The sequence below is a fragment of the Pteronotus mesoamericanus genome, unplaced genomic scaffold (assembly GCF_021234165.1).
Source record: "Pteronotus mesoamericanus isolate MK-2021 breed Mesoamerican mustached bat unplaced genomic scaffold, CSHL_Meso_final contig_163, whole genome shotgun sequence".
NCBI classification, from domain to species: Eukaryota; Metazoa; Chordata; class Mammalia; order Chiroptera; family Mormoopidae; genus Pteronotus; species Pteronotus mesoamericanus.
In genome coordinates this window covers 8,382,884-8,408,123 of record NW_026555064.1, presented here as the reverse complement: position 1 = coordinate 8,408,123, position 25,240 = coordinate 8,382,884, and the positions used below count along the sequence as shown (strand labels likewise).

At 40.8% G+C, this 25,240-nt stretch overlaps 1 protein-coding gene across 4 annotated transcripts in view; it reads right to left on the bottom strand.

The window, feature by feature from the left end:
* INPP4B (inositol polyphosphate-4-phosphatase type II B) overlaps positions 1–25,240 on the bottom strand; it is a 544,323-nt gene that overhangs the window by 265,674 nt on the left and 253,409 nt on the right. For all 4 annotated transcript variants that reach the window (XM_054562864.1, XM_054562878.1, XM_054562860.1 and 1 more), the window contains exons 3-5: positions 14,705–14,769; positions 3,226–3,436; positions 1,113–1,157 (exon numbers count right to left, since the gene is read on the bottom strand). In XM_054562864.1, the coding sequence (XP_054418839.1) occupies positions 1,113–1,157; positions 3,226–3,316 (136 nt within the window). In that variant the 5' untranslated portion in view covers positions 3,317–3,436; positions 14,705–14,769. The remainder of the gene's footprint in view (positions 1–1,112; positions 1,158–3,225; positions 3,437–14,704; positions 14,770–25,240) is intronic.

The following is a 25,240-nucleotide window of genomic DNA, read 5'->3' as shown; positions in this document are numbered from 1 at the left end:
TATTTGCCAAAACTTGGAAGAAACCAAGATGTCCTTCAGGAGGCAAATAGGTAAATAAACTGTGGTGCATCCAGAAAATGAAATATTATTCAGTGCTAAAAAGAAATGAGCTACCAAGGCATGAAAATACATAGAGGAAACTTAAATGCAATATAATTAAGTAAAAGAAGCCAATCTGAAAGGACTACATGCTTTATGATTCTAACTATCTGACCTTCTGAAAAAGGTAAAACTATGGAGACAGAAATAAAGATCAGGGGTGAGTGGGGATTAGGGGAGGAAGAAGGAAGACTGGGTGGGGCACAGGGGATTATGAAAGCAGTAAAAATACTCTGTATGATACTATAATGATGGAAGCCCATAGAATGTGAAATACCAAAAGAGAATCCTAATGCAACCTACAGACTTGGGGTGATAATGATGTGTCAATGTAGGTTCATCAACACTAACACATGTACCACTCTGGCAAGGGATGTTGAAAATGAGGGAGGCTATGCATGTGTGGAGGTAGGGGGTATATGGGAAATCTCTAATTTTGCAGTGAACCTAAAACCACTCTTAAAACAAAGTCTTTTAGAAAGAGAAAACAAGCTATTAGAACCAAAATTATATATAACTATTTTCTCAATAAATTATGCTGCAAAATGAAAGCATAATTCCATCTTCAAGGTAGAAGAGCAAGTGAGAGCGGCAGGGACAAGAACCTTGTAAGTCTCATACAGGAAAACTCCACATGGGGTTAGTCTCCAGCCCAGGGAGTCAGGAAACGGACACGTGAATTCCCAGAAATGTTGATTAGCAATGAAACCCAGTCACTGTGTGAGAATCAGTTCTGGGCCCTGTATTTGTTGTCTCCAGACTTGGTTGAGAAGTGCACCTTTGTCACCGCTGAACCCTAAGTCCTTGGGGGTAGGGAACCAACACAGTCCTTGGCTCAGATTCTTAACATAAAAATTCATAAAACAGCACTTACCTTACAGAAAAAAATTGCACCGAACAATGTTCATAAAAGATTGTAAAATATATAAAGATATAAATAATGTATCTACAACTTGCAAAGCTTCATAGATAAATTATTATATTTATTGATAAAAACAAGATGGGATTCTTACCAAGGATAAATTCCAACTGTGGTTCATTGGGTGACTTCTGAATACCTACAAACAAATGGTAAGAACTCAGATTAAAGATATTTAACTCACTATCAAAAATATGCCACTGAATATTAGTATGTTTCATGCTGCCCAGAATATATTAACACATTATCGGGCAGAATGAATAAGCTCAGTTGATCCAACTTATAAGCAGTGGGTTCTCATCATACAGATACACACATCTGTAGCAGAACTAGATATGACTAAAGATTCGACTGATCTGTTTTGCTCCATGGCCATAAAGAACCTTAGAAATATTGTTTTTGTAAGCTGCAACAAATATAAAACATTTTCCAACTGTGTGTTTCTTTTGGATGCATGGAGACAGGATGGAACCTTCAAAGAGGGACCCCCTCTCCAAAGTGCTCTTCCATATGGAATCGTTGTTTTTTTCCCCAAACCACTCCAATCTGCTATACATAGTAAATTATTAATTAAAGGGATATCTCTAGTTATATTATAAAGGATATCATGCTTTATCATGGGTATTCTGCTACCAACCTATTGATAGCTAGCTCAAATCAACATTCTATTAAAGGCTTCCATTTCTTTCGCTAGAGATTTTTTAAAAATCTAATAGCATGGTCATTGATCTAGGATGAAGTGGAAGGGAAAGCAAGTCTGAGGACAAAGATAAGGAAATGGGTACACCAGGCTGTGGTAAGTGACAATGGACAGGCGGATGCCTGAAGGCCACACACAGCACAAGGGCTTCCTGAAGGAGAGTGGGTGAGGACTGGGACGCCATTTGTTACCCTTCATGGGGGGCCGAAGAAACAAAACTAAACTTATGGAAAAGCAAACCATTTGGCAGTAAGTGTAAGAATTTTATACAAATCCTTTTCTTGTTTATTTTTACTGGTGGATTCATCAGATACAATTTAAATTTAATAACATCTGGTCACTAATATATTGTTAGAACCAGCTCTTTGTATAAAAATCATTCTTTTTTTTTTTAATTTAAAGAGTTCACAGTGTTTGCATGGTAACCATTTTATTTTTTTCTTCTGCTGACATTTAACAATGCTGTGGTTAACAATTTTATACTTTCCCAGAGAGCTCAGAATGACAATCATTAGGTTGGCCTTTGTGTGTTTCGAACAGTGTGGATTTTTTAAAAGGTTATTAACAATTAACTCTACTGTAAACTCTGACAACCAAATTTCTCAGAAAATGCATCCAATACCATTTTCTAAAGATTATTTTTATAATGTAAACTAAATGAGAGGTTAGGCATATATTTGCCAGTGTTAATAACTGGGCAACAGGAATCCTCTGAAACGAAAAGAAAAAGACACAATTCATGCTAAGCAGTAAAACCCAAACCCTAGAATTTTAAACACAAGAGAGAAACATAAAATTCTTCCAATGATTTCAATTATGTGAGTAGCACAAATCCCAGTTGCAATGTTCAGATGTAAATTGTGCCCAAATCTCCAAGCCTGCTCTGCTGATGTTGCTCGGTGCTCTCAGGTAGGGCAATGACAGCAATGTAACCGTTTTGCCCTAATGCTTTCCAGCTACATGCCTTTGGTTTTAAAGAAAAAATATCTATGTTCCAAAAAACAATTCCATATGAGATCATATAAAAGCTAAATAGAAGGTGTACTTAAAAAGTATATGTTGGAGTCTTAATACACATTCAAGAACTCTGACTCCACCATCTGATTTGTAGTGGTTCCCTGGACTATCATCTAACTCGTAGAAAATGATAAAAGATAAAGAAGCGGTCCTGGCTGGGTAGCTCAGCTGGTTAGAGCGTTGTCCCCATGCACCACGGTTGCAGGTTCCATCCCTGGTCAGGGCACATACAAGAAGCAACCAAAGAATGCATAAATAAGGAGAACAAATAGATATCTCTCTATCTCTCTCTTCCTTCCTTTCTCTCTCTAAAAGAGAAAAGAAGTGTTTCATAGACTCACAACACCAAAATAAGTAGTGCAAAGGAAAAAAATTAATCTCATGCCATTTGTTAGACCCCCAGTTTCTGGGAGTACACATGCCTGTGTGTGTTTGGTTAACACAATGCGCATTGTCAGAGAGTACTAAGAAGGGATGTGCGCATACTTACTTGTCAACTGAAAGTCCCCGGTGTCATTTGCCTGGGGTGTGGGAAGAAAGTGCTGGCCTTCCTCTGACGGGCCTTCCTCTTTGATTTCCATGATCAACCTTCGCAGTTGTACAATTTTCCAATTTTTTGTGCCCAAAAGTCACTGCCAATGATTCCTGGTCTAATATCGATGTATCTTCACCCTAAAGGCCTGATATCCCTCTCTGAAACTCTGCATTTGGGAAACATCAACAGCAAAAATACTGGTTACCTCAAAGTTCAGTCTAAAGCTAAGAATTAAAAGAGGTAGATAGAGACTATCACTTCCTGCCTGCTCATACCACTTTTACATTCAAGACCAATCCACCCAGTTAATGTACCAGGAACTCTGCTTTAAATGGATCTTTTCTCTGCAGATATTTATGGTCATATGAAGAATTCTAAATCCTGAAAGGTATATTCTTTCTCTCCTAGTTCATTCTGTAGAGTAGCAGATAGCTACAGGGGCTGCTAATGTAAGTGCACCCAATTTAGCAGCAAGAAGAGCTAGCATCCTGTCGAGGCATTATAATGTTTTACAAGGTGAATTTTACTCTCACTCTTTCCATTAGAACTGCCCTTTGTGCTCGGCTCTCCAACCATCCTTGTTAGGATATTATTCATGAGCACATAAAGATAATTTGGCAGGACACTCTTCTTCCAAGATGAGCCAACAGGTTGTACAGGGGAGTTTCCAACCTCATCATTAGCCACAGAGGCTCTTACCGCTCTGCCTGATAAAAGTTTAATTGTTTAATGATCGAGGTAGATGCTGAAAACCATGAATAATAATCCCTAAAAGCTAAAGCTCAAGGGGAAATGAAAGCGACAGCAAAATGATGAAAATTAGCATGGGGGAAAGAAAGTCCCTCCAAGAATGTAATACCCTGTGATACAGCCTCAAAGAGTTTCAGATTCATTTTGATATTTAACATGATATGCATGGCCAAGAACAAATTAGAAAAAAAAAATCAATGTAGTTTTAAATCAAGTGACCAGCTGAATTAAAATGTATAAAAATCTTTAAATGTCTGCCCGATGCTTTTTAATGAGATAGGAGCAACAGAGTTTGGGTTTGGAATACCAATTTGGTCTCCAATTTCACAAACCCACAGCCTTACTCTTTGTTTTTCTTAACAAAGCGGCTTCATTTACAATTCAGCTTTAGTTTTGAAGATAATCTGGCAAAAATTAAATCCAGAAAGCATCTTGAATCTTTAGAAAATAACATACTAAATTTGCAGATAAATGCACATTGGCTTCTAAAGATATGACCAGGGACACTTGCTGAGGGAAAGAGCCATGACACCACATTCTATCAATTTGAAAATTACATTTTGAATTAAGATAATGCTTTCTAATTTATTTTTCACTATTTGAGTTTAGAAGTCTTTCTGATAAGGACAGGCACGTATTAACTATACCACGTTCTCTCAAGAACCTGCGACAAATGCATGAGCATCAATGGGGTCACATTTGTGGAAGACCGCCGTGCATATGGGACTTAGATACTGGACTTGGGCATCTTCACTATATTTCTGGATCACAGACCCAACCTTTGCTCCTAATCAGTCGCCTTGAGGATTGAAAAGGAGGCCCACGAATATGTCCTTTGACTAATCCCTTCACCTTCTTTCCTATGCTCAGTAACAGGGATGTATCCTTATTTTAGATCATTCAAAGATAATCGCAGAATAAAAACAAAGGTTTCAGGAAAAGGTTCCCTTAGATAAAAGTGGCATAAATTGACAAATTCTGTATTTTACCTGGGGGAAAAAAACAATCAGGCATTTTTTTTTTTAAGGTCAAGGCCCTCCTGGCTTCTCCCGAAGCCCCTGACCAGGCAGAGTGATGGACAAGCATTCCAGGGCCACACTTCTGCCCAGGAAACACAATTGCCTCAGAGACTGCCGAATTCCCCAGGCCTTCAGCGTGGTTTTGCTAGCAATATTAAATTCAGTGAGGATCTGCTTTGCCACAGAAGAAAAAAGATGAGGGTTGTCAAGGCTCCAGTCTGATCAAAAGTCCAGCTGCTGGGGCTCGGTATTGAACCAGCCAGCAATGTGCTTCTCATCTGTGCCCTGAGGAAGCCGCCCTGACAGGAGAGAGAACAGAAGACCTGCGGATTTAGCAAGAGCAAGCAGCAACAGTCTTTTAAGGCTTTGCCCCTTAAATCATGGCCGCTGGACCAGCAGTATCTGTATTTCTGGGGAGCTTGTTAGAAACGCAGCCCGTTGAGCCGGACCCAGATTTACTAAGGGAGCACTGGCATTGTAGCTCAGGGGTTGTATCTCCTGTGAGCATTCAAGCATGAGAAGCAGCCCTTTAAGGCACAGAGGACTCCCCAGGCCCCAGGCCCATAAACTGGGAGAGGAGAAGAGGGCGCTCCAGCAGATGAAAAGTCAATATGGGCTTAAAGCCCATGTCACTTAACTCTCCTTTCTAGATGGACGCCAGGAGCCATCATGGATCCTCGCCTGGACTTCAGTCTCTCCAACCACTGACTCACGTCCTCCCTCCAGGGCTCCTTTCTCCCCAGGACTTCTGTTATCTGCCTGGGGTCCCTGATGCCTACCTATCCTCCCCCCCACCTATTATGGAGCCTCTTTGTGGTAGACTCTTGCCAGTGACCAGTCTTATGCCAGCCTAGATTCCCCACTGACTTTATCTTATCTTGGCTCTCTCTTGCTCAGCTCTGCTGCCTGACGCCTGGCAGTCCACTCAGCTCTTGGCAGTCAGGCCAGGTACCTCCCAGGCTAAGCAGAGCCAGGGCACGGCATGCCGCGCTTTGAAAAGCATTGGGGCTGGCGGCTCACAATAAGAACTAGTCACCAGCGCAGGACCATCATCCAACGGTTTGCTGAAAATGTCTGGACTCTTGGTTTTAGGGCACAAAGTTGTTCGAAGCATGTGACACACTGAAATGGAGGGGGTGGGTAACAAGAGAACCAATTCAATAAAATACAACTGACTGGCAGGATACACTTCCCTTTCTTCCTTGTAAACATGAAATCAAAGGGGCTCTGCTAATACCCATCCACTCTTGATGAAATCCTCTCTCTGCCACTGCTTCTGAGCTGCATTTTAGCCACATTTTCTAAGTATTTATGTGTCGCTTCTGAATATGTATTATGTGCCACGCTCTGTGTCATCACTTTAAATGCATTAAATTAATACTCGTAACAAATTTAAGATATAACTCCAGCTTTAGAGGTGAAGTCTGAAGGTTGAAGAGTAACTTGTCCAGGACCCACTTAGTAATTACAGAACCAAGGATGTGAACTTGAGTGTCTGATTTCAGAGCTTTCTCTCTAGTCCACCTACCATGTCTTTTCATTTTACCCTACAAAAATTTACAAACTTTTATTATCCTTTAAAAAAGAAAATCAGGGTAGTAGGCAGAAAGAAAGAATGGAGGTCTAGAAAGTATTTATTTATCCTTTCATTTACATTGTTTTCTTTCTTAAAAACAAAAACCTCTGGAAAACTTAGTCTATCAATATAGCATTTAATGCCTAAGTACCGAAACCCCCAGGAAAGAGAAAACCAGGTGATGATAGATACTTTTATAATTCTATTTGTAATATCATTTCTGATTGAGATACACTCATCTCTGGCTCTTTCCCTTGGTCCCGATGTGAATATATTTTCAGTGGACAAATCAACATGAAAAAAATCAAGAAAAAATTGTAAATAATTAAAGTTTTAAAATAGAAACTAATGATTAAATATAGCCAAAACTCCAGGTCCAGCATTCTGATTACTTAAAAGAGGATAAATAATTTCTTCTTTTTCTTCTTTGAATCTGAGGGCTCCCTTTTGGAGATCACAATCCAGTAGAGACATGATCTCAAGTCACAATAAGCATTAAATGATCCAGCAAAATCCTGATGTTCAGAAGGGCAGAACCCAAAGCGGTGAGGCAGAGAGCTCCACGCAGCAAGCGGAGGGCGGTGCCTTTGGGTCATTGTGAATCAGAGGTAAGGCTGTGGCTGGACTGTTTGGCATTAGGCTGGGAAGAGTGTTGGTCTCCACTGTGCACAAAGGAAAAGGGAGTCTCTGGTGATCCCTGTGACAAGATTCCCCTAATCCTGAGAACTCCGAGGGCTTTGACTCAGCGCAGCATCAGGTCAGACAAGAATTTAAACAGTTTCCAACAGGGACCTGAGGTCCTGAGGGGAGCACTTGGACCAACTTTGTGTATACAGTTAGTCCGCCATCTGATGTGTTGGAAAGTATCCTGAGTTAGTCACAAAGATGGACGCACCCCGGAGGATTACAAAGTGAGGGTATGAGACACGCTTGATTTACTCTCAGTCATCGCTTGGCAACAGGTTGGGTACATGTGTGTACCTATTGTCACGCTTAGAACAACGGGCTACAATATTATAAGAGAATACAAAATTGAAGAGACTCGAAGGGAGAAGGGGTCACCCCATGTAGGGGGTAAGAAGACAGAGGCTCAGAGATGGGACGTAAGAGCCACATATGCCCAGCCAGCTGATGGCCATGTGGGGATAAAAGAGGTCTTGTGTTTGGAGGTGGCCTTTTTACCCATCTCCTCAGAGTGTGACACTTGATTGCTTCTCACTTGTCATCCAAAGGATAAAAAAAAATGGATGTTTCAGAAAAGACAGTATCTCATGGAAACTCTTTCTTTTATAAATACTTCATGTGATACGCTGGGTTTTGCTTACTTAACAAAAACTTGTAAAACTTGGTCTGGAGCCCCAAATCTACTTTAAAAAGAAAAATTGCTATCACACAGCAAAGGTTTTTAAAAAATAGTACAAAAGAGTTATAGAGCACTTCACTAGATGCTTGGGTGTTTTTTAATGGCCTTTACTGTCTTCTGAAAACAAAGAAAGGACAGTTTATTGTTCACACTTAAGATAACAGGGTTGGTATTTTTCTGTAATACTTTTATTCAACCGCACATTCCATGTATAATGACTCCTAGCATCCCATTCAGGCTTATCTCGAGAAGCAGAGATACACAGAGACAATTTCAATTTGGCTGGAGTTTTGGTGTGTTATTTTTTTTTTTTTTTCGCTTTTACTAAATAAGAGGACTCAGAGGAAGTGCTGCCTCAGCAATGTCAAATGTTTCAAAACCCTTAAGAACTCTGACACACACATACACCCAGGCCCATTAAATACCATGTGCCCAAGCAAAACTAAAACTGAAGCTTTGATTATATCCTCAGGGCATGTCTAATACAGACATCCAAGTTATTAATTCACAAGCTGATTGAATTCCTTATGATGATACATTTCAGGTTCAAATTAGCATGAAGTAAATTATCCATAGTTTCTGATGATTAATGGCTCATTTTCTGTTGAAATTTGAAATTTCAAAGTAAGACATAATGAATTTAATTAAAATTTTATCTTCTGCTTTTTATTATGGCAGCCAAGCATAAATGTATATATGTGATTATTCAGATTTCCCTTTAGCTCTCCAGAGAAGTTCACGGAGTGCCTGAGGTTACCTACAAGGAATATAATACGGCATAACGAAGTTTTCTCATTCATACTGCCTATTACATGCAGATAATGAATTTTAATTCTTTCACTACAAGCAGTTTCCTTACACTCCAATATATACACAATTACACATTCTACCTGAAAATATTATTCAATAACCTTGCGCTACAATGTAAGTTAAGAACAAATAACGTGTAATAAAAAAAGAAAAGTTCAATTCCTAAATGTGAAATGGGAAGAATATCAACAAAGCAGCAGTGGAGTTAGTTCCAAGCCATTGTTCCACCTGCAACTCCACCTAGCACTTCTCCGGCGCCTCTCATGGAACCAAAGAAAAGCATGGATGGATTTAACACATCTCTGCAATCTGGGCTGATCTGCCATGATCGTCTGGAGTATGAGAAGTCTTGCCACTGAGGCAGTGTGGTATTCAAGCTCAGGTTGTATGTGAAAAAGCTGTCCTTAATTTATGCTTAAATATTGAATAAAACAACACGTGTGGACTTTCTTTCTTCGCTACTCATTTTCTCAACCCCAGGCTGTGGCTCTCCAACTTTTAGGATTGCTTTGATCCCTTGTGTAAGGAGAAGAAAAGGAAATACCATAATCATCAATTCGTGGGACAAACATTTATTGAGCTTCTGCCACATGGAACTGCTGTAAATGAAAAGGTTTCTTGTACATTCTGCCATTGCCAAAATACTAGTTTTCAATACGCAAATAGCAAAACCAGGGTAAAACCCACCTCCGCACCCTTCTCTCCGTCCTGCCTCCTCTCCCAACCCCCCCCCCCCCCCCCCACTCCCACTCCCCAATTTCAGCTTAACACTTCCTGGCTCTTTTCCCTCTAGTGAACTTACTTTGAGAATCTCCTCACCAGTTTTCAATCCCTTATCTGGAAAGTTACTAAACGTGATTTTGTTGGACAATTTCTTGTTGTAGTTCTGGGTCTTCCTTCCATAGCTGAGCTCTGTGTTAGTCTAGCATATGCATATCTGAGTCCCTCTCACACGCACTTACGACTATAGCAGCTTAGCATGAGAGAGGGCGCATGCAAAGGGCTGAAGACCTATTAGGAATCCAGACTCCCCAGGCCCCAGAAACTGGGCAATCTACTGAGCCATATTGTCCCTTAGCTTCCTCATTGTAAATGGAGAATACGCCACTACCCGTCTAATGAATTGTGGAGAGAAATAAACTCATACGCGAAAAGTTTTTAGGCGAGCCACTTCCTGCAGAAATGGACCAAAGCAGCTAAACACTGCATCACCCATTGATGACAAGTAGACACAAAAAGCAAGCGACCTGAGGCTTTTGAAAAATAAACAAAAGCAGGAAAATTGTGAAAAGGGGCTAAAACATGGAGAAGTTTTAAACCACATGGGAGTGAATTTTCCCCTCTGCTTTTCTTGTGGTTTGGACCTGAAAGCAGTCCCTAGTTTCTTGGGGTTTTGTTTGTTTTTGACATGGGCCATAAAACTATGATAAATGTGAAAGCGTTAAAATCATGTAAGTATGTTTTCAGAACACAATGGTAAACCTTACGTATATTATGGTAGGTGAAAGCAGCCAGACTCCAAGGGCTACACACTGCAGATTCGATCTGCATGGCCTTCGGGAAACAGGAAACACACCAGTGGTCTCTAGTGGTGAAAGCCAGGCGGGGAGGCTGGCCGTGAAGCGGTAGACAGGGAAGGTTTTGAGGTGATGTAAGTGTTCTGAATCTTGCCTGTGATAGTGAGTATCGGACAATTTACATGTGTCAAAAATGCTAGAACCGTACATCAAAAATCTAGGAATTTTACTGCATAGATTTTAAACAGGAAACCTAAAACAAGAAATGTTAGAAGATACAGCAAATTGTCAATAAATATAACTAGCATTATTAATATTAACAACATTGTCTACTTTTGGGCATGGCTAGCCAAATGGAGAAATGGCCTAAGAGAGGTACAGTTGGACTGCTTTGATAGTAACTAACATGAATCCGGCAAGAGGAATGCAGAGACATAAAAGGAAGCAAAAAGAAATCTGTTTCATAAAAGACCAAGAGAAATAAATTGGTGAAGAAATATGAATGTATAGGGGCTAAGAGTCCAAGTTACTAAGATTTAATTGGTAAACTCAAGTTTGAGCTAAATGTGCATCAATAAATAGGGGTGGCCTTGAGCTTGGGGATGGGGGTGGGGAAGCCAGGGGCGGGGCCTCTGTGGAGGGGCAACGCCCAGCATCACACGTCTATCCACCGTCAGTCAGGGACGGTGCCCACGGTGAGGGACAGCCGCAGGGAAAGCGGGGCGGGCAGGTGTCCTGGGAATCAGGACGCCTGGACCCCTGGGACAGAGCCAGGCTCCTGACTCCAAGGGACAGAGGAGTCGAAACCAAGGACACATGCGGAAAGTTGGCTGGGCTCAGACGGAGGTGGGACTGCAGCCTGGCGCTCCTGGCCTGAAGTCACAGCCCCGGTGACTCCCGGGGAGAAGCAGGCAGCAAAGGGTGCCAGGTGTCCACCCCCGTGGTGGGTTCTCTGGGAAAAGGTAAGAGGATGGAGTAGAGGATCGAGGAAAAAAGAAAAGGGCCGTGAACATACGGCGCTGGGCTTTCACTGGCTGGGTGTCAGGCTCACAGATGGAGAATAGGAATAGCACATGAAAACAAAAGAAAACAAAGCCCAAAAAAAAAAAAAAAATCAAAGGGGGTCAGATAATAACCCCAGGAGACACTTAAGACAGCTTCATGGAGGAGATGATATCTAATTGGACTTAAGGAGCTTTGTACACCAAAAAATGTGGGGAGAGATTAAGGGAAGGGAGAGAAGAAGAGAGACACAAGAAGGAAGGATGAGGAACAGGGAAAAATGCTGAAAATGGAGGCAAAGCAGGCAAAGACAAACAGCCACCATGTGGAACAGGCATAAATAACAGGAAATTAAGTAATCTGATGAGAGCTGAGCACACGGAGAGGCAGCAAGAATGGGGTGCCCTATCACTGGGTGAAATCATTTCTGCTTCAGAGGTTAGACAGCGAGTTTGTAAGCCAGGGAAGAGAACAAGCTGGGTGATCCAACTTCCTGCCTCTCTTAGTTCCCAGCCTCACTCAATTAAACTAATACTAATTGAGCAACTATCATGCCTAACAGCACATAAAGTGCTATAATTCGGAAATAATGTGTCATTATGCCTTAAGTGGGGTTGACAATCTGAAGAGAGAATCCAAAATATCTACAAGGAAAAAAAAATTACTTGAGGAAAAGGATTTGAGTTTTCGCCTCCAGGATACGGAATCAATAAAGCTCTCTCTGAATGTTTATATTTGCAATAGTCTGTGCTAGCTATTACTGTCTATCTGCAAATTTACCTGTTTTCTTTCTACTTTGTTTTCTTCCTTTCCACAACTTAATATATCTAAATCTGCTGCTACATAGTAGTCAGTGTGTTAAGTCAAGAGACAAATAAGAAACCACATTGCAAAATGGGATTTAGAAATTCCATTTTAGAGATGGGTCAACTGAGATTGAGAATAGTTAGAAAATCTGTCCGCGTTTCAATAGGGAAGAAGTTAGGGGGCTGGGATTTAACTTAGGCCTCAAAACTTTAAAACCATTGTTTTCACACTGAGCAAAGTATAATCTCTGAAAATAACAATGCATAGAGATCATGTCATTTGGTTGAGAAAATGCCTCCTGAAAGGGGAAACAGTCAAGTTCAACTTCATGCCAGATAACATGCTCCCCAGAGGCGAACTCACTTTCACATAGGTGATTATCCTATTGGGCTGGAATTTACCATTTCTGTTTTTCTCCCTACTTCTATGTTTCCGTGTTGATCTTTTTTCTTTCTTCACCTTTTTAAAAATCCATTTTCAGTTTAGATTTCTAATTAGATTCCAAATTTGAGACACATCTCTTAACAAATAGCAAATGGCAAGAGTCGTAATTAAGGGACAGCTGTCTCTTGTCTTTCTGGGGATGAAGCAAGGCTTTTTGTTCCTGAGTTATGAAATCCTTGGGACTATTTCATGATTTTTTTCTTAGTTTTTAGTAGTAGATAACTGAATTGAAAGATACTGTATTGGTCTTAAAAAGTCAATACCATTTCCATCACAAAGGCTAAGAACCCTTCTTCTGAAATAAGCATAGGTTAACTCTCATACTCTGGGCCTTGAAACTTTTATTGCTGCAAATACAAAATCTCCACATTTATATCAAATCAAATCACTCTTAGGTGTGACAGTAGGCACTACCACAAGTCATTTTTCTCACTTTAATACTTTTTGAAATTTTGAGAATTTTACAAATCCAGAGGAATAAGCATTTTCAATGGAAAGAAATGATGCAAAGTAGCTGAGATGCTAAGTGTTTTTTGTGGTTTTCCTTTGTTTGATTTCAGAGAACAAATACTACTAATATTGATAGTGAAAATTACTTAGTAAGTTCTTACTCCAGTGCTCCTTGTTGGTACTTAAGGCTATGTTTTCACACCTCAAGTATAATCAGATTTTGAAGCAATTAGCCATATAACTGTGGTAAAGAAAATTCTCCTGCCTAAAAAAGCTAAACCACTAAAACAAACATTTCCCTCCCCCTCCGGCTCGACTTATCTAGGTTCTAGAAAAGTATCTATTGTAATTTAATGTGCAGACACATATAATAAGTCAGTTACTTAAAAGCAGGCCAGCCTCAGGAGTATGAGAAACCACAAAATGCATTATTTCTGAGAAAGAAGCATTTGAAATACTTCCTAAGGTTAACCTAGAAATAGCTTTGGGAACTATCAAGCTAACTTATGGTTCACATGCACATACATATACACGTATATATACATACGAACCTATAATATGTTAATATGCATTTAAAGCTCCTGAGAGTGTTGTCGTTTTCAGAAATTGTCCAACTTTCTTGACCCCAAACCACTTTCTGCAGAAGTCATAGAACCAGTGTCCAGAGCACTGAACACATTTGAGAACCTCTTTGCACAGTCGTAAGATGGGTATGCTGCACTTCGGCAGGAGATGAAGGAGGGCAGGCTTGGGTGACGGATTTAAAAGCACCTATATTCTGGGGACCAGGCGAGAAGACCAAATGACATTGCACAGAAATGCCAGGAGCAGAATGTGGCCAGATAGAGCTGGTTCAAGGGTACCTGTAAGGTCCTGCGGGACGGGGCCAGTTCCCAAATTCATTTTCATCCTCTTTTCCGCCAGCTTTGCCTTATGTCTCTCTCTACCTCTGTGACTTTGCTACAGACGCTTTATCCTTTTATTCAATCATTTTCTTTATTCCCTGCTGTTCCATCTGCCTGGGACTCTCTTCCTCACACTTCAGCTCTTAGTTCAATGTTGGTTTCCAGAGAGATACTCTCTGTCTAGCCGTCCCACAGCAGATTCCTCCCTTGTCACCCAATATTTTGTCCCACAGAACTCTGCTGTTTCTCTTTGTGGCATCAATCACAGTGTCTGTTCACATACTGATACTTGCTTATTTATTTCATGTCACCTCTGCTGTACTGTAAGCACCAGGAGGATAGAAAAGGATGATGCCAGTCAGTTTGGGTCAATTCTGTAAAATCACTAACTGCCTCACAGAGGACTATTTGCCATATAATAGGCCTTTAATAAATATGTGCTGATTTAATAATAAATTACAATAATTACTTAGTCAATTACCTCACAGTTGTGTCTAGGCCTAACTAAAACCCTCAAAACTGATTAATGTAGTCATAGAAATCCATGTTTCTATCCCTCTCTCTTCCCCTCCCTTCCCTTCTCTCTAAAAATCCATGTCCTCGGGTGAGGATTAAAAAAATAAATAAATCTTTAGGATATGGTTAGCCAGTTATAACATGCAGTCACAAATATCCTAAGACAACAAAGTGGTATTTTTGTAAAATGTTTTTTAAATAATAGGGACTATAATTTTGAATTAATCATCGATATAAATGAGTATCGTGTTAGTTACTGAGAATCACTCTTGTACCTGCTTTCTTGCTGTATTCCTCAAACAGCTCTGCTCTTGGATATTGCTTTGCTGGCTTCAGAGCTCTGTAAAGGACAAAAGGACAGCACGTTAGGACTGGTGTTTCACTAGGATCTTCTCTTACTAAAGCATCCCCAGCTAAAGTACTTAATATGCTTTGTAATGCATATCGTTCCAAACTTGAGGACATACGTCATCATAAGATCCATGGAACGGAGCAATGTCTTCTTTGTGTTCCCAATTAATCTGCTTTATTCAACTCACAGAGCTCCACTAGAAGGAAGTAGAACTGACCTTATTTATTTGCCTCCGTGAGCCAGGCACTATTGTAAGTTACGTGGATTAACTCATTCATTCCCCTAAACCACTGGGAAGGCCAGGGTCAGCTCAGCAGTTCTGGGCTAGGCAAACCTGCACGTTCCAAAGAAAGGCCCGCTGTCAGCTCCTGGAAGACACCCTCTGGAATGGTCTGTCTGGTAGAGTTTTTATATGCCTGAGGCCGCAGCCTATGCTGCTGCACTTTGACCAGATATATTTACAATGAACACCTGTTTTGGCTTGGGGGCAGTGGAGTCTGAAGTTGGAATAGCTGAGGTCAACTACCTAGTGCAACAAGCTTATGTGACTGACCCCTAATAAAATTGCATGACTGATCCCCGACAAAACCCTAGAGACCAAAGCTCAGCTGAGCTTCCCTGGTTGACCACACATTTCAGGCACTGCTGCTGGGAGAATTAAGCACGTCCCATGTAACTCCACTGGGAGGGGAAACCTGAGAGTTGGCAGCTGGGTTTTTCTTTTCTGTGCCATGTCCCTTTGCAGATCTTAACTCTGTATCCTTTCCCTCTAATAAACCATGACTGTAAGTATCACAGCTTTTATGAATCTTGGGAACACTTCCAGCAACCCCTGCAGCTAAAGGTGATTTTGGGGGTGTTACAGGGTGGAGAAGGGTCTTTGAGTTATCGCAGGGAAGAACTTAGGGACACACAAAAGGAGTTCAAACAGTAGAGGCAAGATCTGTTAAAGCCAAGGTACACCCTGGGAGAGAGAGCGCGGGCAGGTTCAACGGGCCACCGCGCCAGACCCTGGGTTATGCTCCTTTCATTCTCTTGGGCTGGGAAAACAACCGGTTTATTTTGAACTACCGAGTCCTATCCTCTGATTTCCTTTAAATGGTGTCCTGCCACTTGACTCCTACCCACAATTCTTCACGTTTGCCCACAAGGAGGGGGCAAAACCACAACGCTCATTTATTATAAAGAGAGTAACTTGCGTTATGGGTCTGTGCATACGCTACGAATGGAAATATTCCTTTGCCCCTTCTCCCCTCAAAATTCTAATTTATATGAACACTAAGTACCAAAATATTGAAAAATACTTCACAATGAAAAAAACAACTTACAACCATATGGAAAAATGTCCAACTTCATTAGTACTCAAGGAAATAACAATTAAGGAAATGATCAGCAATATTTCATCTAACATATTGGCAAAGAGGAAAAAACGCTCATGCTTGGTGCCATTTGATTTTGCTCTGACTGCCACTCTTCCTACAGCTCCTCAGAGCTCTGAAGCATTTCTGCCCTGTCCCAGAAAATCTAGGAACCATTCTCACTACACACATTTGACACAAGATGCTCTTCTCAGTCACACCCTATTCTAACACTTTCTAAGCCATAGTACCTTTTAGGTAAGTGGCTGTCAAGTGTTCGTGATGGCATCACAGGCACCGTACCCAGTACATAGGAGGAAGGCAATGAATGTATTGAATGTATCAGTGCATTAGTGGGCTTATTTCTTCACCATTAAAGGAAATAAAGTGTGGTGCAGGCTTCTCAAAAATGTGTTTTCATACCCTTTGATCTAGTAATGCCAATTCTGAATTTCTCTTCTAGGGAAGTAATGCTAAATATTTTTTTAAATGTATACATAAAGAATTACTACAGTACTATTTAAAATAGGAAAAATATGGAAATATACTAAATACAATAGAGAAATGTTTGAAAATGTTGTTATAATAAATGGATGGAATATTATATCACCATTAAAGAATTTAAAGTTCAGATTTAAAAAGGCTTATCCCAAAATATTAAATGTAAAAAGCAGGATTTAAAGTTGTATATCTGAACATATAAATGTGTAGTATACCAGGTAAGACTCAGCATAAAATCCCATCTTCACTAATACGTAACTATATCTCCATGTCTCCTTAAGCCTCAGTTTCCTCATTTATAACATGGAAAGTAGTAACAATATTACCTATCTCAAAATGCCATTTTAAATTAAAAATCAAATTAGACGATTCAGCTCTGGCTAGTCAGGCTCAGTGGGTTGAATGCTGACCTACGAACCAAAGGGTTGCTGGTTCGATTCCCAGTCAGAGCACATGCCAAGTCCCCAGTAGGGGGCACATGAGAGGTAACAACACATTGATGTTTCTCTCCCTCTCTTTCTTCTTCCCTTTCCCTCTCTCTAAATAAATAAATAAACCTTTAAAAAAAATTAGGTGATTCAAATAGTATTAACAGTACCTATCACATAATAAGTATTCAGTGAGTGCAGTTATAGCTTACATTTGAACTATTAGAGAAAAACAAAACCTACGCATTCCAGAGAATCTAGATGCTAACATAACAATATTTAGGCGGTAGTTTTGTGAGGTGGAGTTTTAGCTGTTCAGTACATTTGGAACATCCCCCTATGTTTGGAAAATATCCCACCTTTCAAGTTTACATATCACCAGGATGGATGCCAGAAATCTACTTCTCAGTCTTCATTACATGAAGGTATATAAGGGATATAAAGGCATATGTGATGAGGTGTGTCCAGAAAGTATCCATCCATGTGCTATGGAAAATAGAGACATTTATTGGAGAAAATACAAGATACAAGAAATATTGTATATAGGACGATAGTCTCCTTCAAAGTAGGCTCCTTGGGACCTCACTCAGTTCTCCCCGTCACCATCAGCTGCCCTGTCTTATTTTCCTGAATCTCATCAATGGTCTGAAATCTCTTCCTTTTCAAAGGTGATTTTAGTTTTGGAAAAAGCCAGAAGTCACAGGGCACCAAATATGGGCTATAGATGGACTGAGGCACGTGGGTGATTTGATGTTTGGCAAAAAAAGCTCTGCATGAGATGTGATGCATGAGCAGGCGCGCTGTCGTGATGAAGCGGCCAATCACCACTTGCCCACAGCCATGGCCATTTTCATCGTATTGCATCTCTCAACTGACAAAGAACATTGAGGTAGTGCTCCCTATTAATCGTTTGGCCTGGGGGAGCATACTTGTGACGGACAACACTTTCCCAATCAAAAAACAGGTAGCATGGTCTGATCGTACTGCGACTTTGCTGCTCCTTCCAGATCATAGCCTTAGACCCACCATTCATCTCTGGTTATAACCTTCTTGAGGAAATCTGACACATTGGGAGAGGTCTGAATGAAGTTATTAGCAAATGCAGCACAATGTTCCTTCTGCTCTGGTCGTAGAAGCCACAGGACAAATTTTACCATGACATGTTTCATGCCAACATCCTGCATCAAAATCTCAGTCACAGTAGTTTTTGGAATCCCCAGATCAGCTCCTAGTTCTCACACTGTCAGTCGCCAATCTGTGTTGATTGCAGCCCATACGCATTCACCATTCTCAGGTGTTCTGCGTGGTGCAGGCCTTCCAGAACGTGGATCGCTTTCAACAGATTCTCAACCATCTTTGAAGCATTTGTGCCACACTTTTATTTGGACTGCACTATTGAATCATCCCTGAAAGCCTTCTGAATCATCCAAATAGTTTCCGTGGAGCTTCACACAAAATTTGATGCAGATTCATTGCTACTGGCTCAGTCATTTTGAACGTGACGGCCACACAGTATGAATGCTCACTCAATGGGGCCTACTGTCCCCACTGACTCGTGGAGTGAGGTCATCGTTGTTCACATGTGCACAGTCCAGTCCACTCTCCTTGGCTGCCAGGTTACATCAATGTCATGCAAACAATTCTCATTATATTAAAATGGCTAGACTTTCTCCAGACAGCCCTCTCCTTTGTTGAGAATGTTAGGCTGGAAGTGTATGACCTAGACTTTTCTGCTAAGATGATGACATTGTACAAGGCTTCGATTTAGCGGCACGTGATTCACATACTCCACCTGACAATCCACTCTGAAAGGCATTCGGAGCACAGTAGGAACCCTCAGGCCCACGTCAGCAGTGTGGGCGGCAGAGCTCGTGCAGCGTCAGCAACCGGGGGGTTGTCCTGCAGCGGTGCCCATGTGGCCATGGTGAAGCGCAGGGCTCCTGAGCGGGCAGCCTCCGAGCCTGGGCCTCCGTTTCTTTAAGACCTTAGGTGATCCTCTGCACTTTTGCCTTCAGCAGACCTTCTCCCCATAATGCGCGTGCACGCACATGCATGCACACGCACCCGTATATGTGTATGTAATAGACTCTATGACTTGCATTGGCATAAAGATAGATATAATAATACTATATAATAATTTTTTTCAACTTTTTTTCTTCATATCTTAAAAAAATTAAGACATTTTTATAGGCCCCTAAAAGAGTTTATAGCTCCTTGGCATTTTGTCTACTGGGCCTGATAGGAAGAGTGGCCCTACCTAATGTTTTCAGGTGAATTCCTTTTCTCTGTAAACTAGCTTGGGCCTATTCTGTGTTTGCAGCTATGAAACCTGATTATACAGATGGCAAAACTACAGTGAAATGTTTACTTTTTTCAACATTTTAGAAATCTTCAAATTCTTTGAAAAAACATGCATTACTTACTAAAGGGAAAATAAGATATTAAGAAAAAGGAGAAGAAAATTTGCCTGACTGATATATCAGCAGTTTACAGCATTAAATGACAAAGTGTATGTGCATATCCCAGAATCCCAAGCTAGAAGGGGACTGCAGAGACCATTGTGGAAGAAAATGTCATTGAGTACAATTACCCACCTGCCATTTGAATCACCTCTACCTCAGCCCCTGACCAGTTTGTCACGGTCAGTGATACTGAGCTCAGTTGTTCTTTACCTTAGTTAGAAAATTAGATATTCTATCTCCCGATTGCTTTGGCTGCTAGAAAGTCCTTCTTTAATACTAAGTCCAAGCGTCTATTTCTGACACTTTATTTTTACCCCCCTGCATCTGCAACATCTGAGTAATCTTTATGCTCCCATTTTAGATATCTAACATCAGTGCTTTGGAATCATTGTATAGCAGCCCAGCTCAAAGGACCTTTATCTCTACTCCGCACATTTGTTACTTTGATTCTGCATTAGTCTAACATTTCCCTGGCTAGCCTGTTGCTCCAAAGCAGAGATGTGAATTGCAAAACTGGAGGCACTGTCTCTTCTTTCCGTTGGAATCACAGACTCATCATTTCTTTGTCTCCTCCCAAAGGAAAGCTAAATTGCACTGGGCCACAGTGTTAAGAGGAATTTGGATCCCAATACAGAATGTAGAACATTAGTGTTTTAGAAGGAAAACTCTTCTACTTGTTTGTTTTTCTTGAAGTGGCTAGCCAAAATGGAATAGTGAAAACTGTACACAACTGGGAATCTGGGAATACAGATTCTAAGTTTTCTAAATCTTGATTCTGTTACTAAATCCTATGTAACCCATAAAATCCAGATTCCTCTGATCCATTACGGATAATGTAGACTCAACACTTAATGACTTGATTCTTAATAGAGTATCAGATTCCTAAGCCAATAGCTATATTAAGAAGTAAAATTTAAATAAAACTGTTAAACAATGTCATTTCATTTGTATTTAAGATTTTCCTTTAACCAATGAATGAGAGAGGTATTAAGTGGGATTTAAATCTCCAGCACATCATCATTAGCTATCCCTTGATTGCCACGAGGTCTGCATTTTTTTCAGTTCCGGGAAACCAACAGATCTATCTGTTCCATGCTCACAGATAAGAGATTTTCTCACCCCCCGAAACACAGAAGGATTTTACACGCAGGCACATAAATGATAAAACCTGTGTCTGCATTAACTTGGAAGTCCTTTCCCCTGGCTCACTTGTTCAAAACATACTGGGTTCTTGTATGAGTTATGGTAACACTAACTTTTGTAATAGTTAACCATGGAATCTCAGTCACTTGTTTAAATATTAACTCATTGATCCAATTTTTGGCTGAGAGGGCAGGGAAGGAGTTCTGTTTTATGAAGTCATTTAGGAATCCAGGCTGAGAGAGACCCTGCCATCTTGCCAGTAAGTGGCTCAGTTACCTGAATATCATCCAGCAAGGAGACCAGGGGAGAGGGAGAATGAAGACGATAAGAGAGAGCCCTCTGTGGAGAAGGTCTGGAAGTGTCATGTGACCCACCTGGGTACAAGGGGGTCTGAACGGCCATAACTCTGCACCTTGGAAGGGGGTTAGGATCTCTGACAGACAGCCAGCCACCTCCTTCACGGTCCCTTTTAGTTAAAGAGTTTGTGGGGCTCCATGAGTCCAAGGCAGGTTGTACACATTTGTCTATACCAACACTGGATGCCTAAGTAATGAAGTAGGTAAAATGATTTGGTAATAGGGTTTTGGTAAGAGCGGCATCATAAATAGGTGAAGACAAGCGAATAACTGGAGGAATGTGGTGAGTATAAGCCCTGAAGTGAGGAAAGACTGAACAGGACAGGGGTCCAGGAAAAACTGTAGTTCTGGACAAGAAGTATCAGAAATACCTTCAGGGCCAAAGTCATATAAGAAAAGGGGATCTCAAGAGGTGCTATTTTCATAGTCATATAATAAAGGATCAAAGCACCCTCAGGCCCACCCACCTGCAGGGCATTTTATGACCCACCCTCTCCAGCCCCTTCGTTACTAGTTCTCTGCATGGATTTGTCTCAGCCACTTCCAAAATGACTCTTGTCCCGAGCTTCGCAAATTTCCTCTTTCTGCCGGGAAGACTGTTGTTCCCCCTTGGTGTTCCCGTATTATTTACATTATGGTGGCTTATTATGTGGCTATTTATTGTATGTTGTTACAGTAATCTACTTTTCTTCATAGTTTTTTTATTGTATTTTTCCCCATTATCATTTATCCCGCTTATACTCTTTTCCACTTCCAACCATCCTCTCCCCTCCCTGCCAGCAATCACACTTTTAAAAAATTCTTTATAATATCTTCTTTTATATAGTCAAAGATAAGATGTTATTGAGTGAATGCCTGAAAAAGTCACCAGATTGACACCTTAAACTCGTGGCTTTTGAACATTTTGCGTACCAGAACTCCCTGGGGCCTCCGGGGCCCCAGGCGGCGCGGCCTCCTGGTTCTACGGGCGTCCATTTTTCAAAAAGCTCCTGATGAACTGATCTCATCAGCTTGGGGAAAATTAGAAGACTAAGGCTGCTGAATCTCGGGTAAAACTGTTAAACCACATTTCAGACAAAAACACAATGAACTCAGTGGCTTAATTACCCGCACATTAACTGATAGGCATACGATGTAGCGCTGGAAAGTTTAGTGAGAACTGGGATCCATTTCTTAGACCAAGTAGTTGGAACTGCTCAAGAAGGGGACATCTGTTCCATTTGGTGTGGTCCAGTACATAGGAAATAGTAAAAGAAACGGCTGTGAGTGAGCCCCAAAGTCATAATCATCACCATTGCATTACTTTTAGTACCCTCACGAGAGTGAGGAAACAAAAGACACAGTTAAATATTAGAGAAAAAGACATATGGCAGCAATATGCGGATCCTAGTTAGGAAATCTAGTTAAAATGAAATAGAGAAAGTCAATAGCCTACGAGAATTCTGGAGATTGTTTACCAAATCCCTCAATATGAGCCCAGGAAAAAACGCATGCTGTAGATCAGAACCACAGGCATGGCTAATAAAGAGAAACAACGATGTTATTGTAAGGGAAAAGCACATAGTTTTACTTGTTTAAAGTTTAACCAGCTCTATCAATTTTGAGCTAATACAGCTTTGAAATTTTTGCTCTTTCAAGTAGTTTCATGCACAAGCAGTAAATAGTACCAGTCAAATGTCATAAACTGTCACGTGTACAAATCATTGTTCAAAACGTGTAAAGACAGGCAGAATGAAGATGACAGATAAACCTTCAAAATAACCTCCGGATCAACCGTTATCTAGGAATAAGATGTTTTGTCTCAAAACAACTTAAAAGATCACCTTTCAAGGAATGTCAAAGCAAATAAAAGCACATGTTTTTCAATATATCAAAGAAAAGGGGGCAGTTGAGACTCAGTGAACTGATGATTATGGTCCAAAGAAAACACTTAGGACTTAGGGTTTTAAAAAAACAAAACAAAAAGCAAACAAAAAACCTAGATCTGTCTGGCAGGCTGCTTTTCTTGAAAGAAAAGATTTTAGGAGACACCATCTATTCACATCTAAAATAGTAGATTTGATGTACAGGATTAAAAAAAAATTATATACAATCATCCAACCATAAAAGTTAGCATTTCTGAGGATTTATTACAGTCAAGATCTATGCCTAAAAACACTACCTCATTCTCATCCTTGCTCTAGTCATTCCCAGATTAGAAAGGCTGATGGAGGCCCAAAGCACTGAGGCCAAAAGAAGCAGGTCAAGAACTAAACAGACCAGAGAGACTTCCCCTAAGGGTGAGAGGACCTAGGTACGTATTTAGATACATGCTCTTGCCCCCTTTAAAATGTGCACGACAGGGAAACTGCACCTTGAAAATCTAGGTGGCTCTGGGAAGAGATTTCAAAAACGGGGGTTATAGTTGAGCAACAATGACAAAAAAATTGGTGTCAAAAGCTCAGAGTTGTTACTGGGCCTGTTTCAATGTAACTCCACAAGTGCAGGTGACGGAAGGCTTTCTAAGGCCGAAGCAGTGCTGTGCCGAGGCAGCTCACCCAGCCCATGAGAGCCACATCTTCCCCAGGTGTCTGCACTTAGAGACATCGTTAGCAGCATGAGGTCAGCCACAGTGGGAGTATTTATAACTGAAAAATGGGCAAACACGAAAAATCAGGACCTCCTGGTAGTTGTTTTTTTGTTTTGTTTTTAAGAGAGCCAGCTTGCCAGCACACCAGTGCCCTAAAGGAACATGTCAAGACCTTCATGACCTACGACTCCAAGAGAAGGAACAATTTAGAGAGGATATACAGGAAATCCAAGGAGGATAATGACAGAGCCCGTCTGGGCCTGGGTTACATTTGTCTAACCAGGCAATGCAACACCTCTGTGATAATTTCATCGCCTAAGAGGGGGGATAATACATAAGATTTGTGTGACTACTAGATGCTTTCAGTACATGCGGAGATGAATGACTTTATATCTCTCACTGTAGGAGCCCCTCTAATAAAAAAAATTCAGAAGAAGATGTTAGAAAATCACATGCCTAGACCAAAATCAAAAAGGAAGAAGATACTCAGACGCAGCTATATCTAGCTATGAGCTCTTGAAATGTGCCTAGTATTACTGAGAAACTGTAATGTTTATTCATTTGATCTTAGTTACTTTGAACTTAAATAGCAACATGTGGCTAATGGCTACCGTATTGGACAACACAGCTTTAAAATAAAAATTGAACTCCCCACCAGATACACAAAGGAGCAGTGTCATTCTTAACTTTGTAAGTAAAGAGCAGGACTTCCTAGGACCCAACCATGTCTTTCTCCATGGGGGCCCAGCTCAACTCTGGCGCGCTACAGGAGGTTAAGGGTACAAAAAGACATGGTTGGGGTGGGGAGGGGACTTCTGCCCCGCAGAGCTCTGATTTCTAATAGAATCACCCTGGACTCATTCACCTGCCTTTCTCCCCCCTCCCCACGTGCTTGAGCGTCTCACTCTGCTGTAAATTAGAAGAAACTGCATTCTGTCCCACTCCCCACCTTGTGGTAAGCCGCTAACAGTGGGCCCTGTTCCATCCAGGACACCTGCATGTGTCCAGCTCCATCTCATTGGATGGTCACGTTTAATTCCGTAGTGAAATACTGAAAGCTCGACCTGCCATCAAGTATGTCACATCATCCAATCAAGATTTTATCAGTAACGCAGCTGTTATTGAGGGCTCCATTTGTCTGGTTTCTGTGCCTATGAATCAGTTCCTTTCAAAACATGGAGGGAAAAGAAAAAGAATTTATTGACCACCCCCTCTTCCTCAGAATTCCAACGCTCAATATTTCTGATCATTTAATGGCTTCAAAAGTAAAAGGTAGAATTTGTCTTTGTGGTGAACTCTATTTGTTCTGAGAGCGACTACTTGAATGACACTTTTAGGCATATATACAAGCTATGTATGTATTAGCTGTATTAAGGCCAGAGGAGTAAATCACATAAAAGTGCTTTGTACTGAGATGAAAGCATTTCATGACCTTCTTGCATTGGTCCAATCCTGCATTATTTGGTTTCATAGCATCTATTTCTTCTCCTTTGTGACACATCACATCTTAATTTGTGCTATTCAGTGGTGAATAGTGTACAATTCCCATCGGATTCTAAACTCTATAGCTTCATAAGAGAAGAGACTATGTACATCTTTTGATCATCATTTTATTTCCAGCTCTTTGAAAAATGGCACAGAA